The sequence below is a fragment of the Plectropomus leopardus genome, chromosome 7, assembly GCF_026936395.1.
Source record: "Plectropomus leopardus strain MGB_pleo_1.0 chromosome 7, ASM2693639v1, whole genome shotgun sequence".
Classification (NCBI taxonomy): domain Eukaryota; kingdom Metazoa; phylum Chordata; class Actinopteri; order Perciformes; family Serranidae; genus Plectropomus; species Plectropomus leopardus.
Window position 1 is genome coordinate 12035959 of NC_142182.1, and position 17819 is coordinate 12053777.

The 17819-nt window shown below is 37.6% G+C and overlaps 2 protein-coding genes across 4 annotated transcripts in view; both read left to right on the plus strand.

The window, feature by feature from the left end:
- polr3b (polymerase (RNA) III (DNA directed) polypeptide B) overlaps positions 1-3625 on the plus strand; it is a 28587-nt gene extending 24962 nt beyond the window's left edge. Inside the window, exons 24-28 of the mRNA XM_088079954.1 lie at positions 30-133; positions 1208-1374; positions 2112-2225; positions 2343-2516; positions 3279-3625. Coding sequence (XP_087936080.1) covers positions 30-133; positions 1208-1374; positions 2112-2225; positions 2343-2516; positions 3279-3408 — 689 coding nt within the window. The 3' untranslated portion in view covers positions 3409-3625. The remainder of the gene's footprint in view (positions 1-29; positions 134-1207; positions 1375-2111; positions 2226-2342; positions 2517-3278) is intronic.
- A 156-nt stretch (positions 3626-3781) lies between these two features.
- rfx4 (regulatory factor X, 4) overlaps positions 3782-17819 on the plus strand; it is a 28408-nt gene continuing 14370 nt past the window's right edge. For all 3 annotated transcript variants that reach the window (XM_042495728.2, XM_088079958.1, XM_088079957.1), the window contains exons 1-7: positions 3782-7055; positions 9734-9820; positions 10052-10112; positions 13996-14119; positions 15892-15953; positions 16983-17196; positions 17655-17732. In XM_042495728.2, the coding sequence (XP_042351662.1) occupies positions 7013-7055; positions 9734-9820; positions 10052-10112; positions 13996-14119; positions 15892-15953; positions 16983-17196; positions 17655-17732 (669 nt within the window). In that variant the 5' untranslated portion in view covers positions 3782-7012. The remainder of the gene's footprint in view (positions 7056-9733; positions 9821-10051; positions 10113-13995; positions 14120-15891; positions 15954-16982; positions 17197-17654; positions 17733-17819) is intronic.

Genomic DNA, 17819 nt, shown 5'->3' on the forward strand with positions numbered 1-17819 from the left:
GTGTGTGTGTGTGTGTGTGTGTGTGTCAGGTGTTTGTGGTCTCATCGTTCCTCAGGAGGACATGCCGTTCTGTGACACTGGCATCTGTCCTGATATAATCATGAACCCTCACGGATATCCCTCCAGAATGACGGTACGACTCCTCACATCTGTGGAAGAAAACTAACATTTTTATTACAAATGAATCTGCAGAGTATTTTCTCAAACGTTGTTTCATTTTTTTGTCAATAAAATGTCAGAAAACAATGTAGAACGCCCACGACAATTTCAACAGAGGTGATGTATTCAAATTAGGGCCACAACTAATGGAGGAGACTAAAATGATTAATCACTTATTACATAAAAGCAGCAGATTATTTTTGTTCAATTGAAATTATTTGAGTAATCATTTTAGCTTTAATATTCTGCATTATATTTGTCAGATAGGTCAAATCAACCTTTGTTTTGGTGAAAATCTGGTAATTTGACACCTCATCTAAAACCTACAGACAGTTATTATGAATGATTTCGGTCTGAATCACCTCCATCTCTGTTTTGACCGTCGCACTTGTTAAGTTTTTTTTGTCGGCTCTTGTGAGACAAAACGCTCATTATCCGCACTCCTCTCCTCTGTGGGTTATCATTGGCTTCCAGAGCACACGTCCATTGACGCCGCTAAGCAGCAATCTTACTGTTCACAAACAGATATTTGTTGCTGCGGAGACGGCTGCCAGCGAAGCGGCTGCTTGTAGCAGCGTGTGGAAGTTTTATCAAACATGCACAGTACATCTGAACTGTAGGGTGGTGCTGAATGTGAATGACATGAAACTTGGCCCTGTCTCTGCCTGCTTTTTGTCCCTTACACTGTAAAAACTTGAATGATCTTTACTGCTGAAGTTGTCAGTGCCAGTGTGTTTGCACGCTGCGGTTGTCATGGAGAATGCTCAGAAATGTTTGGCTCGGGAGGATGTTTCTTTGGCCTGAGAGTGAAATGAGAGTAGGTGTTTCCTTTTATGTGATGGGGTCAGGGGTCCTCTGGGTGCGACCTTAGAGGAATTGTTGAAATCAGTCATCCTTAGACTGCCGGTCCCACCACGAGGGGTACATGTGTCATCTAATCTCACCCACAATATCAAGCTTTGGTGCCAGGAGAGTGTAAAAAAAACAAAAGATTTATCTTAGGAGCAAAGCCACTGTTACATTTCTGGACTGTGTTTGTTTCTGTCAGGTGGGAAAGCTGATTGAACTGCTGGCAGGGAAGGCGGGAGTCCTGGATGGACGGTTTCACTACGGTACGGCCTTTGGAGGCAGCAAGGTGAAGGATGTGTGTGAGGATCTTATCCGCTATGGATATAACTACCAGGGCAAAGACTACGTGACCTCAGGAATCACGGGGTAATAAAGAGCTCATGTCACATCCCATTAAACACAACTCACACACACACGTCACACTACGTGTTGTTTCACTTATGTTTTCAGTGTGCTTTTCTTCCTTTACATTAAGAGTTTGTGAACACATTAAACTAGCTTGTCATAGAAAATCATCATATCCATCATATTGAACCTTTTTGAAGGTTCCCAAGGTCATGGAAAACCTGGAAAAGTCATGGAACGAGCAAAGATCATTGAAAGTTTTGGTAAAATCAGAAATCTGTATTAAATTAAATTACATTAATGTAACATAATGCTGAAATTATTTTCTGTAGGTGACAATGTAACATAGCTCTAATATGCGCTGATGTGTGACAGTGTTTTGGTTATTTTATGTTTTTTGTTTATTTGTTCATCGTTTACGTTTCTTCATTTCCTCTCTACCTTCATGTATGCCCACCAGGCATGTCAGATAATTTTTTTTAAGCACTTTTGGGTTTGGTGGAGGGACATACAACTTTACATGGCTGTATTTAGTATTTATTTTACAGCCAAATTCGTTTTAAAACATGCAGAAAACAGTTTTACTCACAAATGTTCATTTTACAGACATCAAATGTTATTTAAGTTAAGGTGTTTTTACTTGATAAATTACTGATATTTATGTTTTTTTGGTGTTTTCCTAATAAAGACATCCTGTAATGTGGTGCTGACTTAATCTGTGTGGATACATTAGTTTGATATCTGTATATTTTCTTCAGGGAACCTCTGGAGGCTTATATCTACTTTGGACCAGTATATTACCAAAAACTGAAGCACATGGTCCTCGACAAAATGCACGCTAGAGCTCGAGGCCCCCGAGCTGTTCTCACCAGGTAAAAACAACACTCCTGCTGTAATTGTACAGAAATAACAAAAAGAAAACTGTTGCTCTTTTAAATCAACATCTTTATTACTCCAGTAATATTGTTATGCGTCTGTCCCGTTATCAGGCAGCCTACGGAGGGCCGCTCCAGAGATGGAGGTCTGCGTCTGGGCGAGATGGAACGTGACTGTCTGATCGGCTACGGAGCGAGCATGTTGCTGCTGGAGCGCCTCATGATCTCCAGTGACGCCTTTGAGGTGGACGTGTGCGGGCAGTGTGGCCTGCTGGGATACTCCGGCTGGTAAGTTGAACACCTTGTCGGTGTCAACAATGTACAGACTCTGCATGAGCACAGACAGTGACTTTTAGAAAGTTACTGTATGTGCTCATGCACTCAGAGTATTTGTAGAGGCATTATATGGCACACGTGGAATAGATGTTGTAATTCACTCACATGATCCAGTACATTAAAGGTGTACTACTACTACTAGGAATTGTTGGTAACTGTCAGTTTCAGGTTACTTTATTCGATTTGAAGTATCCGTTTACAGTTTTACAAAAGGGGAAACTGGAAGACCGACAGGACACAATGAGCCACTTTGTACATTAATAACAAAAGATAATTAATATGCAGTAGCGAACAATAACACAAATAATTATGCACTGTTTCTATGAAAGAGCTCAATGGCTAAAAATAATGTTAACCACAATATAACAAGTTTGTTTTGATCTCACTTCCTTTTGACTTAGGCGTTTGTTTGCTTTCTTCACTCCTGTTTCTCTTCTCGTGCGCTGATTTGAACTATCAGAGTGATTTCATTCACCGACAAGCTCTATTGATGAACGGCTAACCACCGGCTTGGTGTGTCAGGGCCCTTAAGTAACAGCTGAGATGTTGGTTACTAAATATCAAAAATGATATCACAGGATGCACTACAGACTGAATCAGTAAATGCCTGGCATGATTGTTACAAGTGACTTTCAAAGTCCTCTGATCGGATGGAAGGACAGTCATTATTCCTCTGGTTTGTCTCCGGTCTGATTGTCTGTTTCTGTCTTTCAGGTGTCACTACTGTAAGTCTTCCTGCCACGTTTCCTCCCTGCGTATCCCGTACGCCTGCAAGCTGCTGTTCCAGGAGCTGCAGTCCATGAACATCATCCCTCGACTCAAACTGTCACGCTACAACGAGTGACCAGGACAGGGACAGAGACAGTCTATGTGAGTGAAAGAGTTAAGAGTTAGAGATATAATTTACAGTCTGATCTGCAAAAGACATCAGAGCCGTGAAGGAGAAAGAAACAGGCTACAGCTTTAAAAACAAAAAATGAACTTTCTCATTTCTGTTGATACTTTCTCACCATCATGTTTTTGTATGTGTACATAATAAACACAAAAACAACATCTCTTTATCCACTGCTGTCTGGAAATATTTGGTTATTTTATCTTAGCATGTCTTGTTTAATTACAAATATTAAAAGAGGAACTTTGTAAAAATGCATTCAAATTTAAATACAACTTTTGATCAAGTATTAATAATAACATGAGGAAAAAATAGCAGTAGTCCACGAAAAGTGTACATTCTTTTGTTTCTTAAAAGGCAAAAACAATGTTTTTGGGTGTTTTAGTGCTGCAAATCATGGGTGTTATTCTTTTTAATTTTGCTGAAAGATTTTCAAAGCAAAACAAGTATTTTAGATGGTTAAATTTGTTTTCTTATTGGCTGCTTTACAGCACTTTATTAACACGTTATTTTGTTAAAAATTCCAGAAAACAAACAAAAAGCAAACATGGCCATCCTGAATACATTAATAATGTTTTGAATTAATATAATTCTTCTGGTGTCGGTCGTATTGTATTACATGTGTGAATGTGTAGAAGATCGGTGCTAAAACAGGAGCAACTATATCGACAACAAAATAAAAAAACAAATAGTTTGGAACATTTATCATCAACAAATAAAATAAAAATGGTCTTGAATTCGGCTTTTTGAGAGATCAGAAAGAGATGCTAAGTGCACAGATGCACAACTCAGGGTGTGATTATATTAGTTAAATGTCAATTTAGGATTCCAAAATTGTAAAGTTGTTGCTAATTCTGTTTAATTTAGTGGTACACAACACAACACAACACAACACAACACAACACAACACAACACAACACAACACAACACAACACAACACAACACAACACAACACAACACAACACAACACAACACAACACAACACAACACAACACAACACAACACAACACAACACAACACAACACAACACAACACAACACAACACAACACAACACAACACAACACAACAGGGGTTGTTCCTACAACTAATTTTCCTGATGTGTTGGAAAATTGAGAGTTAGCTAGTTGACTAATCTAAAAGTTAAAAAGAAAAAAACAATCGGGGAAAAAAAATAGCACAATTTAATCTATAAAACAAAACACTGTTCAAAAAATTGTGCACATAAGAGCAATTTGACATTTTTAGATAACCAAATCGAATTTTAAATGCTGCTAAAATGTGTGGCACTTTGCACCGCACATTATGAACATTGCCAACGAAACATCACAAAAACTCACTGAAGAGAAGTTCAAAAAATATTTATTGAAACCAAAAGAGAATAAATCTGTAGGAAACATGCCGGATTATAACAACCCCAATTTCACAGGATGAACACAATCACATAAAATTATAATACTTTTAATATTAAGTTTAACCTACTAGTATTTCTAATGCCAACTAGCGACGTTCAGTGGACCAGTTGACTTATCGCACACGTCCCTAAACGTCACCAAGATGTGACTCACCTGAAAATCCACGAGCAATAATGCAGAACTATTAGATCAAATTAACCTCAAAATTCAAGTAAAATGTTTCCACATATTTGCCGACTGATGAATTAGAAATTAAGTGGTTGCTAATAAAACCATCAAAAGTAGTTTTGTGTTTTTGTTGTTTATATTTACATCCTGAGATAATTTAAGTTTCACAATAGACGGTGGAGATTGACTGTCATATAAAGATCACGTAATAAGCCGACAGCTCAGCGGGGACATATAAAAACACACAGAGCGACACCCCTCATTAACGTCAATGGAAAGAGAGGGTCCCTTTGAGTCATATGGTTTCCTCCTTTAAACCGAATCCTTAATACCACCAACATGTCGTATGTAGCGTGTCAGTACCCCCCACACACACAACTCAACTGGGGCCTTTTCACCGAACAAAAGCAGTACACATCCGTTTGTGCAGGCAGAGTGTGTAAGAATGGGAAGGGTGGAAGAGGCTCTTTTGGTGGCTGCACCTGTCCTTTTTTATGAGACTCTAATAAGCAGATAACAGGATGAAAAAAAAGGACGTCGTCCACTGAAGGAGACGCAGACTCCACCTTTTCCTTATTTGGCTAAAATTAATTAGATCCTCGTTTGAAGTCACAGCTTTGCTCCAGCCACCATTTAGACCTTTGAATATTGTGTCATTAGGGTTTTTTAAGGTGTATTTATTGTTTAATTTTTTCTCAAGCACTAATATTTGCAGCAAAGTTAAAATGTTAAGTTGATGCTGTTTTGTTTTTGACCTGTTATTTACTGCAGCAGCTTCTTTCTAACCACGTGAGTCTAAATGGATGCGCAGACCCGTTAAACGCTGTGCACAGTGTCCCGTGTGATGTTGCTGCCACCATGTCCCACACATGCTCCCAGGTGCCTGCACAGTGTTTGTATGTGTGTGTGTCTGTGTGTGTGTGTGTGTCAGTGAGTAGCAGGCAGCAGTGGTGCCCACGCCTGCGCACTGGTAGAGAAAGTCCTCCTTTGCTATCCATGGTGTGGTGAGTAATTCAGCCATAATCCGCCTTTCTCCTCTCCCCTCTTCTTTCCCCTCTCCTCTCCCCCTCTCCTGTGGTTCCATTCATATTCTAATCACAGCTTTCCCTTCTCCAGCTCTCAGGCACTCCATCAGAGCCCTCCCAGCCTCGGGCTTTGCACTTTTACTTCCCCCCCTTTGTGACCGTTCCCTCTTCTCAGAGGCTCACCAAAAATAAGGTTGCCACAGAGAAAGAGTGAGCGAAAAACAGGTGAGAAATCCACCATAAAACCACACTGATGCTATTTTTTAGCATGTTTGAATGAGCGTCTGATGTGGAATCTGGGAAAAAGTTACCGCAAAGATGGGTTAACGGTGAATTGAGGTAGCAACAAGTGTCTGTTGGGATGTGAAATGGGAGTTAAAACGAGAAGGAAAGGCAGGAGCGGCGGTTGTGTAGGGATGTATGTTTATATGGAGCTCTGGGGTGTATAAAAACGTATTAAATGCCATAATGGAAGACGGGGAGGCCACAGTGTTAGGACTGCGTAGATCTAAGCCTCTTTTTTTTTCGTTGGGAGGGAGCTTTTCTTATTCAAAACAGCCCCACAAAAGACTTCCAGTGAGCCTTGCCACATCCCCATCTGACTTGGGGCCATTCATCAGCCTTCCAAGCCTATCAATGACATGTCCCCATCAGGGCTCCTATAAAATCAGCCCCTTTCCCATGAAACATCAGCAAACATTTTGACGGGTCTGGCTTTCCCCCCGCTGGATTTCTGGAGTCTCTACCCCCCTTTCCTCCCTTATTCCCACCTCCCCCCTTCTCCTCCGCCAACACCACCCCTCTCTGGGCGAACCTCAGATCCTCAACATCTCCTGTGACGGGCAGTGGTCACGGAAACACAGAGCGAGACAAGGGGAGAGCCGCCGAGGTGGGGGAAACGTGCACTAAGCCATTTTCTTGGAGGAGCCAGTGTCGTTGATGGGAAGAGGATGCATTGCGGGCTGCTGGAGGAGCCTGATATGGATTCCACAGGTCAGTCCAGTTAATCTCTGCTCACTTTGATTTGTCGGGATGTTGTTGAGAAAAAACTGCTCCTGTTCAGAAACGTTGTGTGAGCTGCTTCTGCTGCTCCTCTGGAAGTCCCAAACTTTCTCATCAGAGGAAGTCTCTAAATTCTCAGCTGTTGATTTTTCACCTTTTTTTTTAATCACTTATTTAATTTTTTAATATCTGAAGTTATTTGTTAACGAGTGTTTTGGTCACACGCATTTATGAGATGTGCTGTTATGTTATAGGAGTGTCACAGAAAGCAGGGAAAAAACCTTAAATTTCTCAGTATGGGCTTGGTCGGGTTGCTTCTTGCTGCTTTTAGTTAAACCAAATTTAATAAAAATCTCTGTACAACATTAAGAGTGAAAGAATTAAAACAGCAAGTGCACATCATATTGGACTTTAAAGAATATGCACCTGCTCTTTTTATCATATTTTTCTGTTTTTTTTAGTCTAAAATGAGACTGACAATTTATGAGTAAAATATTTTTGCATCTTATCTAATAAACTGACTGCATTATTTGGTTTTCATTAATGATTAATGTCCAATCTGACAAGAAGATTGATTTATTTTTTTTTTTAATCTTTGACTCATTTTTTTAACATAGTGAGGGTGATTAACAGAGTTAAAAATTTGGTGAAAGAATTTTAAAATCACTGAAGGAAAATCACATTTGTGCTGCTGCAGTGCAGAGTTGTTTAGCCCTGAATGTGTGTGAATAAATGAGTGAACATCCGTTTCACTTGTTGATCAAATTTAATCCAATTATTTAGATCCCCAACTTATCTGTTGCTGTGGCAAATGAAGCTTGAGATCTGAGCCTCTGTGGGGATTTAGCTCCACTTCAGTGGCTTCACTTTTTCATTTCCAGGTTTTAGTTTGTTTTGTTTTATTTCTTTCGGTGGACGTAAGCAAACACTGTCGGTAAAAGATGAGACACGTCAGAAGGCCGCCAGTGACAGTGGTGGTGTTTTATTCAGTTAAAATGCAAATGCACGGCAGTGGGTTTTTTTGTGTGTTTTTTTTTATCTGCAACAGGCATTTTAATTGGCATTTAGAGTAAAATTAATCAGTGATATTAAAGGTGATGATAATTGTGATAAATAATAGTGAAGACCATTTAAGATTTAACTACTAATGAAAATATTTCCCTTGCACAGAGAGATAAAAAAACTTCTTCCATGTCAATTCAAACTTTCTGCAAAGTCTGATCTTTTCTATCAGCACATGCTGAACATCGAGGTGTATATTTCTTTTCGAGCGTAAACTTTGAAAACGTTTGAATATCTGTGACCTCCTCTGAATCCCCCCTCGGGCTGCACCAACAGCTCGTCCTGCCAGCAGTCTGTCCTATCAACAGCTGCTGTGGTGACTGTTGTCAGTTCACATGCTAGAAAAAAAAAGATTAACACAATATAAAGAAATTTTATTTTTATGTTTTTATTTTGTTAAAGTAGCAAGTACTTTTACCTTGGTACTGTGTGTACTGTGTAAACCTTTGGAGTAGTTTTGACTGCTCGTTTCCATTTTAGGTCAGATTAGATGCTTTTCTCTGTCATATATGATCATAAACTTCGTATCTTTAGCTGTTGGTCCCTTAAATCAAAACATCTGAATTTATCTGTTGAGCTGTTGGAAATGATCTCAGATAATTTTCACTATTTTCTGACATTTTTTTTAGACTGGATTCAGTTAGATTAGATAAAATACTTTAAGTTAAGATAAATTAAGATTTAACTGGAGAAAGCTTTCGATGAGCTTTAAATGTTTTGAAGAATCTTTAAAATTTATTCAAGAATAAGTTTAAGTTTTTGTTCTCCAGGGTTGATGAAAAATATTATACTTTTTTATTCCATTGCTCTGTTAAGTCATACAAGTGGCTACTAAAGAAAATGTAATTTATCATAAAACAAAAATAAAGCTCAGAAAAGTCTTTGTTGCACTCAGATGATGTGCTAAACCCTTCTTAAAAACACATCTATCAAATACTGAATGTCCTAGATGAAACAAACACATTTTAAATGGATTTCCACTTTATGTATGAGGCTGTTTCTACATGAAAGCTTTGGTGTTTTGCTGCTGCTCGGCCACAGAAAGCACACCAGTTGAGCTATTTCTAAGTAGAAATTAAAACAGGACAATGGCCTCTATTCCAGCACACTGCTTCAGTAATGTGCACAGGCTCTTTTAAGCGAGTGTGTACGCTCGTAGTCTCCTGGGAACAATGCTGGATTCCTGCCGTCCTGGTGAAAACATCTCAAATAGAGCCATGGCTGCACCGCTGCCCATACAATCGATTGTTGTCAGCTCGCCTTGTCACATTAGTGACATTTAAAGTGTCCTGTATAGGCAGTGATTTGCACTGTTTATGTAAATACAGCTTTGGCTCTATTCTGCTGCAGGAAATTAAATGAATTCACTTCAGAAAGTGAGTTTTTAAATTAACAGTGTACAAAGAAATAAAAAAAAAACTGATGTTTTAGCCAAATGACAATTTAAAGGTTCACAGTTACATCATAAAAAAAATCTTTCACCTCTGTCTAAATATAAACTTGTTTTTCTGTGTTTTACTAAGAGCTAAGATAACAGTTTGTCCACCTTTGTGATCTGTGGTGTATCTTTTTTAAATTCTTTTTATTTATTTATTTATTTTTTTAAGAGAGTTGGATTGAAAGATGCCTCAACGAGAGTGAGAGTAAGCGATACTCCAGTCACACGTCTCTGGGGAACATGTCCAACGATGAACGTAAGCAAGACAAACACTGTTGCACTGCTGACACCACTGTTGTTAAACCGTATTTATAGTTCATGGTTAATGTTTACTGACATTTTACCACATGGCACTTTTTAATGAGTTTATGTTTTGCACATAATCGTGTTAGTTATATAAACTGTCATTGGTTCCATTTTTGTGATGTTTAATTTACCCAAATAACTTAATTTTGCCCTAAAACGCAGAATTTGTTGTGTGTTACAGATGAAGAAAAAGAAAACAACAGAGCCTCTAAACCACATTCGACACCAGCTACTCTGGAATGGTAAGTTATTTTAATAAAAATAAATGTGTACATTATTTGCTTCAGTCGTGCAGAAAAAAATAATTGGGAAAGGTGAAAAATGAAAACAAAAAAACGTACATATTTTTATGTCAAACAGCAGTAATCAAATATTTTGAATTAATACAAAAATAATGTAGGTGAAAGGGTTTTTTAATAAAATATTACTTCACCTTAAGGTTCCACTTGCCATGAAGAGCAATAAACATTATACTGCATTTTAATCTGGGATTTTCTTTGTCACGTCAGCATTCAAATTGCATTAGTTTCCAAGACACACAGAGATGACACCGTGAACACCATTTGCTTTACACACTGGCTTCCTCTCAGGCCTTATGTTGGTAAAGGTAATAGTGAGCCAGAAACCCAGATGTACGTGATGTCTTGCTTTTGAAATATTGGTTTTATTCCCTTTGTTTGAAAAAAAATCTAATTTTAAGTAACAACAGTAATTACACTGTAGAAATCTCAATTGTGTGGTTTTTTTTACCTTGAACTTTCACCTGATCCTGGCAATCTGTTCAGATTTCATGTTTTTTTTTTGTCCTCACGGAGGAAGTTCGATTTGAACGCTGCACTGTTGTTCAACATATAGAGTCTAAAAAAAAGGAAAAGCCTCGACATGTAACACATCTGTCACATCCGTATAGCACACAAACTGCACATGCCTGTAGTTTTTATGAACCTGCCTGTTGCACAGCCCGTGACCAATGACACCATTTACTTAATAGCTTTACAAAAGCACATAAATGAATATTTATACTGATTTAAGCTGCACAGTGGGGGGGCTGAAACCCAGTGCGAGGAACATGAGTTGGGTCAATCTACCTACATAAATGACATAAATGATATAATAATTGGCCTCTGTAATAATTTCACTGTGCTTTTTTGCTTGCGGGCACTGTATAATGAAATTTGCTGCAAATTTGGATTTTAACAAACATTTTAGCAGGATTTTGTAGGAAAATTTAACAATACTTCTGTGTTTGCAACCATGATGATGAGTTCATTGTTAAACCAGAGAGAACACAATAGGTCACACAACTGTATGACCACAATTTGCATTTGATATTCAGAAAAGTACCAAAAATTAGGTTTATATATTTAAACCAGAACAATAAAGAATAACTATTTGTGAATTAACCAGTATTGAAAATTGAGTCTAAATAGAGCTGAATGGCTGTTATCCCACTGAAAGCATTAATAATGAGTATAATCCTTTGTGACTGTAATTCAGTTCACAGCAGTCTGTGTAAACAGAAGTCAGGTCACAGAGATCATCTCTCAGTGTTTATTAACATCAATACAGCGATAGCTCATAAAACACAAGGACCAGGCTGTTATAGGACCCAAACATGTATATTTCATAAGAATAAAGTTCAATAGAAAAGGCATTTATTCACAAATGAGTAATAAGGGCACTTGGTGTAATGAACTGGTAGATCCAGATTTTTTATGTTTCCACGGTTGCGTCTCATGTTAAAGCTCTGTTGAATGACTGAATGCAGCATTGGATAATTTCAAAGGAGAACTGTCTTCGTTTGTGGACTTAGGTCTGTTATACTCCCTCTTGTTTTGTTTGATAGGACGTTTTCTGTGCTCTTTGTTTAAAAAAGAGGGGGCAGTGGACATGTCGTATGATTGTTCTGTGTCATAACTTCTGTTTTGTTTTATCATTCTGTCAAAAACAACAACAAAAGAAAAAGGGACGGGGAAATAAGGCCACAAAAGCTTAAAAAGGCTTAGAAAGTATTTTTTATCAACATTATAAGTGAAGCAGTGGATACACGTTAGATTAATCAGATAAACAACTGAATGAACTCAGAAAGGATTCTAACGCATAAACAGACATGTTTTAGAAATATAAATGTAAGTAATGATGCAGATTATGCTGTGAAATTTGTTAACACTGACCCCAAATTACCTCTTCGTAATCACCTTGTCACTCATATAAACTCAAGTTTCCTCTGTTAAATGTTCAAGGGCTAATTATTGTTACAAAATGGATACAAAATACAACTAAGGGGAGCATTGCTCCTCCATCTATGGAAATACTATGTTTATTATTTCATTAATAAAGTGAAGTAATAATAATGTTTGGAACAAGTCCAAAATATTTGGAAAAATAGTTAATATGCTCACTTTTAAACTTGGCTGCCACTTTATAGTTATTAATAAATATTGAGACCTTTAAGCACTATTTTTTAGGGATAGTTTATTTCTGAGTTTGTTATCTGGTGTTTCAATTAAAAAAACGCATCAGAAATCACTGGTAATGATGCATGTGAAACTCAAGGCTCAGATTTGGGTCTGTTCTTAATTTGTTTGACTATTTGTTGTTAATTGTAAGTTATACACAAACAATGTGATTAACAATATGAGCATTTTTTTTTTACTTTTTCCAACTAGCTAAAAAACATGTCAGCATATTGTATTGGCAAACTGCAAAACACAATCAGGTGTTTTATTTACAGAAAAGAGGCTTTAAAGCTGCATTGAGTATTTGTTTTGTTCGCAAAAATACTCCAAAATAGCCCTAAATCATCCCAACACTGACATATCAATGGATTATCAAGTTACAAAGTGTAAGAACAAATAATAAAAAGCACATAAAATCCAAACCTTGAAAGATAAAGCCCAATATGATAAGAATTTAAGGCAATTATGACAAAATACAAAGTTTTTGAATATATATTATTTTAGAAAGGCATTACATATTAAGGACACACTGATGGTACTACAATTTATCAGGACATACATTTTTGTATCATCTGCTAAGCAAAGAAAATCAGTATTATGTCTACTCATGACTTGCCCCAGGGGAAGCATGCACATGGCAAATAAAAGGGGACCAAGAATAGACCCCTGGGGGACACCACAACAGAGATAAGCATGAGAGGAGGGGCCTTTATAAGCAGAGAGGGACAGAGAGATGAACCAATCCAGAGCCTCTTTACCGATGCCAACATAGTCTTTCAGATGGCTGATTATGTTTAATGTTTTAGCAAAGAGTTGACTACACACAAATGCAGAAAACACAGCAAAATTCAATTTAATTACACAGAAAACTACAGAAAGCTGTGTTTTGCTTCAGTACCAGCAAGCAACGCTTTCTCATTACAGGGAGTATTTTGATTCAGTTTTAGCATCAAATATATTGCTTAATGCAGATTTAAATAGATAACGAGTCTAAGTATTTTAATGCAACATGTTGTATGATGTACATCAGAAGCCATTTATTGAGACTCTAAAGTTATAAATCAGCACAAGGTTTTTTTTTCCACATAAAAATTACTTTAACCAAGTAGACAGTCATGCAAGACTACATTAAAGCCAACACAACCTTTTATAGTGTGGGAACTGAAAAAAAAGAAAAATCTAAACATAAATAAAATCATTCATCATACAAGTGTAATTCAATACCACCACTTGTGTTGGGGAACTTAGTTAACAAATGCAGGTATTTTTTTTATTTTTTTCAAACATTAAAGATTTTGTACTGACTGGGAGCAGTTGTTGATGTCTGTGTAATAAACTGTGATATCAGTTATATCTGTATTGTAAAGTTGTGTCCTACAGTAGACCTGCTAATTGATTGAAACATCCAATACAATCAAATTGTTTTATTTCAGACATTTATACATTCTGCTGTTATAAATGTTATCTGGCTTCCAAAACAATAGCACAATAAATTCCTGCCCTTTTTTTCTTTTAACCTTTTTTTTTTTTTTTTTACCAGAAATGCCACAACCATAAGTAGCATGTATAAAGTTGTGATTTTCTCCTTCAAATTAACAACATTCCAACTTCCATATTTGTTATAGTGTTTTTTTTGTAAACTGATAATTCCCATTATCATTCACAGGCTAGAAGAGAACTATGAAATAGCTGAAGGTGTGTGTATCCCCCGAAGTGCCCTTTACATGCATTACCTAGACTTCAGTGAAAAGCACGACACACAGCCTGTGAATGCGGCCAGCTTTGGAAAGGTAAGATTCAAACATCAGTGAGATAAAGGTTGAACAGTCTGGCATCTCATTATTCCCACCTGCGTCCAGTTTAACCCAGAATCATTTTTAAATGTCTTGACAACACGTGATAGTCATTTAATTGCTAGCAACTCGAGCTGCAACGATAAGTCAACTAATCAATTCGTCGATCAACAGAGAAATAATCACCAGCCTTTTTGATAATTAACAGTTTTAAAACATTTGGCAGATATTGCTGTTTTCAGCCTCTCAAACATGGAAATTTCTTGCCTTTCTCTGTATCATATTAAACTGAATATTATTAGGTTTTCGACTCACAAAACAAGACACTGAAAGACATCACCTCGGACTTTCTAGAAACTAAGATAGTAATTTTTCACTGTGTCTGACATTTTATTGACCCAAATATTGTTTTCATGCAAATCTGGCAGAGAATTACGTTTTCAGCCACTCAGATATGGAGATTTCCTGCTTCTCTCTGTTTTCTATCATATTAAATTGAAAATTTTGATTTTGGGACTCACAAAGCAACTTTCAGAAACTAGAACAGCCGTCTTCAGTATTTTCTATGACATAATATAGCCAAAACGATTAATCGAGAAAATTATCTGCAGATTAATTGATAATCAAAATAATTTCTAGTTGCAACCCCATTGGCATCCCTAATGTCTTAAATTAAAGTAATCTCTGCAAAATAACTACACAGGAAGATACAAAACAACATTTTGAAGTTAAGCAACAATCTAATGCACCAAATCAGCCTTGAGCATTAGTTTGGCCATTTCACGCCTGAGTTGGTCGGTTGGTTGTGTCGCAGCTCTGGCTGCTGTTGAAGTAATATCAACTGCAGCTCAGTGTGAAGCGAGCAAAGCTCTGCGGTCGTTCACTGAACACATAATCTAGAGCCAAAGGAGATGTGCTTTCGTCTGTTCCCACAACCCCAAGAAGTTGCTCAGCCTTCCTACCCCCAGCCATCCCGTGTACCCTGGACTCCGGCCCCAACCCCCAACCCGGCCCACCCCCGCCCCTCCGCAGCTCCTGTCGGAAGATATTGAAAAAGAGAAGGGGCCTGGATTAATGTGTAATTAAAGGAAATTTGGAAGGGTGAGATGTTGCGGAATGTTAGATCAGTGGCTGGAGCAGTGTGGGGTGTCCTTTAGGAAGGCTTCATTGATTCAGGACAAAAAAACGAGAGAGGGCCCGGACTGCCTCCCTGTCTGCTCATTTATCAAGCGGGGCCTGACAGAAACTTCACAGCTTGGCCTCTTTTTTCATCCCACACAATGGAGAGCTACACTGTTTGCTAAAGTTTCTGCACCAGGAGCTGGACCAAGGAGCCAATCTCTTTGGACAAAAAGAGAGGAAAGGAAGAAGGAGGGAGTGGAGAAGAGAAAGAGAGAAGGAGAGAGAATGGCTGGGTGGGTGGATAGATGAGGGGAGACTGTTGATACAGGAAAAAAAAAGTAATACCCCTGGATGTCATAAATGGATGGCTCTCAAAGCTTTTTTTGTCCACAAAGACCTCCCCGTTGATACAGCTATGAGATTTTCATGTCGTTCTCCAGACGAACTTTATTAAACAATTAACCTTAATTTTTGCTTAAAAATCACACAAATTTATATTTTATAAAGATCTTATTTTGGTTCATGTGTCACCTGTTTCTCTTTACTTACATGAATTACTGTGAAAAGTTGAGATGAATTTCATATAATGCCAAAAAAAGTTCAGTTTCAGCCCACTGACGAACTTTTCTCTCTCTTACACTGAACAGATCATAAGGCAACAGTTTCCTGCGTTAACCACCAGAAGACTGGGGACAAGAGGGCAGTCGAAGTAAGCTGCTTTGGTTTTTATTTGTCATAAGCGACCCACTAATTACACACTCACTCACAAAACCTCTCCCCAAAAGTTAGAAGTCATTTATTATCCAATGTATCCAACATGTGTTAGTGTTATGGGTAATTTATTTTGCCCCTTGTTAACAATTTTCCAAAGGAAATGCATAAAATAAAGGATGAATAACATCAAGGCATTAGATGAAAAGGAAAAACAAAAGCAAAACAAATATAGGCCGAAAAGGTGCAGGCTGATGCTTAAGCTTATTTTACCTTTCCTTTTTAATTAAATTGTCAGAGAGGTAATTAAAAAAAACCTTCAAAACTCCCTTCAACCTTGCAATTAAATATTCAATATTATTATTAATATTATTGGCCTGTTTTACAGGAAAATTTACACTTTCTGAGTAAAAGTGTTCATCACGTTTGATATTAGTAAATACCTGAAATTGTAGACTGTGTATGTTTTAAACCCTTTTATTTCTTAAACCAGTGAACAGAAATGCAACAGGGTCCCATCTCTTGTTTTTTTGTTTTAAACTAAAAATGACAAAAAAACAGGAAAATCAAAGTCAAATAAGGTCACATTTTGGTTGTTGCAAATTCTTTAAGTTAAGTTAAATACATCAAAATAAAAGCCCAGGGGATAAAATGGATGAAACCACATAATGTTAGAAGATAAACAAACACATATCTAAATAAACAAATAAATGTTAAAAGTATTTCAGCAGTTCATGAGGCTACATGCAGTTTGATATTGTGCATTTATTCATGTACGCAACAGCCATGTTTTCATGATGAGCATCCTTTTAATAAGATTTTTTTGTTTTTCTGAATGATATACACTAAATAAGAGAAAAATATGAACTTTGATTAACTAAACTTAAAAAACTTCTAACAAATACAAACAAATGTAGCCTGTTAGTTAAAAAGACATATATTAATTTTATTTTTCTCATTCCAAGTTTTTCTTTCACAGCCATAGTTTTTCAAGTCGTACTTAAAACTTGTCATTCACCCTCCTCAGGTACCACTACTACGGCATAGCGGTGAAGGAGACCTCTCAGTATTATGATGTGATGTACTCCAAAAAGGGAGCGGCGTGGGTGAATGAGACGGGGAAGAAAGAGGTCACGAAGCAGACAGTGGCGTATTCACCGCGCTCCAAACTGGGGACGCTCCTGCCAGAGTTTCCAAATGTCAAAGACCTAAATTTGCCCGCCAGCCTGCCAGAAGAGAGGGTAAACAGGAGTTTTAAAAGTCCATCCTTACAGCCAACTCCCCCTCCTCCCACCTCTCCCTGCCATCTTACCATCTCTGCGCCCCCTCTGGCTCCAGCCTTTTATCTGCCTCGGGACCTTCCCTGGGTTTGCATTTAGAGAAGGACCTTGAGGATTTATGTGCTGGCTCCTCACTAACTCTTAATCTTTTGGGGGAGATAATAAGATCTAGCTATGGACAAAGGACAGGCACTAGCTGTCCGGCTTTTAAAGAGGGGCCATGATTTTAAATGGTTTGTGTTTTGCTGATCTCTAAAGCTCGTTTTATATTACTCGAGCCCAGACCTGTAACATGTATTTATTGGTTCACATGCTTTGTGCAAGATTTATTCTCTTGTTTTTGTACTTTCCCCAAAGGAGAAAAAAAAATCTGGTGAGTTTGTGATGCAATTAGATTAATACTCTGTTGTTGCCCGCAGGTGTCAACCTTCATCATGATGTACAGAACGCACTGTCAGAGGATACTGGACACTGTTATCCGAGCAAACTTTGACGAGGCAAGTTTCTTCTGTTTGAAATCGTTTCACCGTCACTATTTTACCAAAATCTGTTGCAGCAAAACGTTTGACTGTATGAAACTTTTC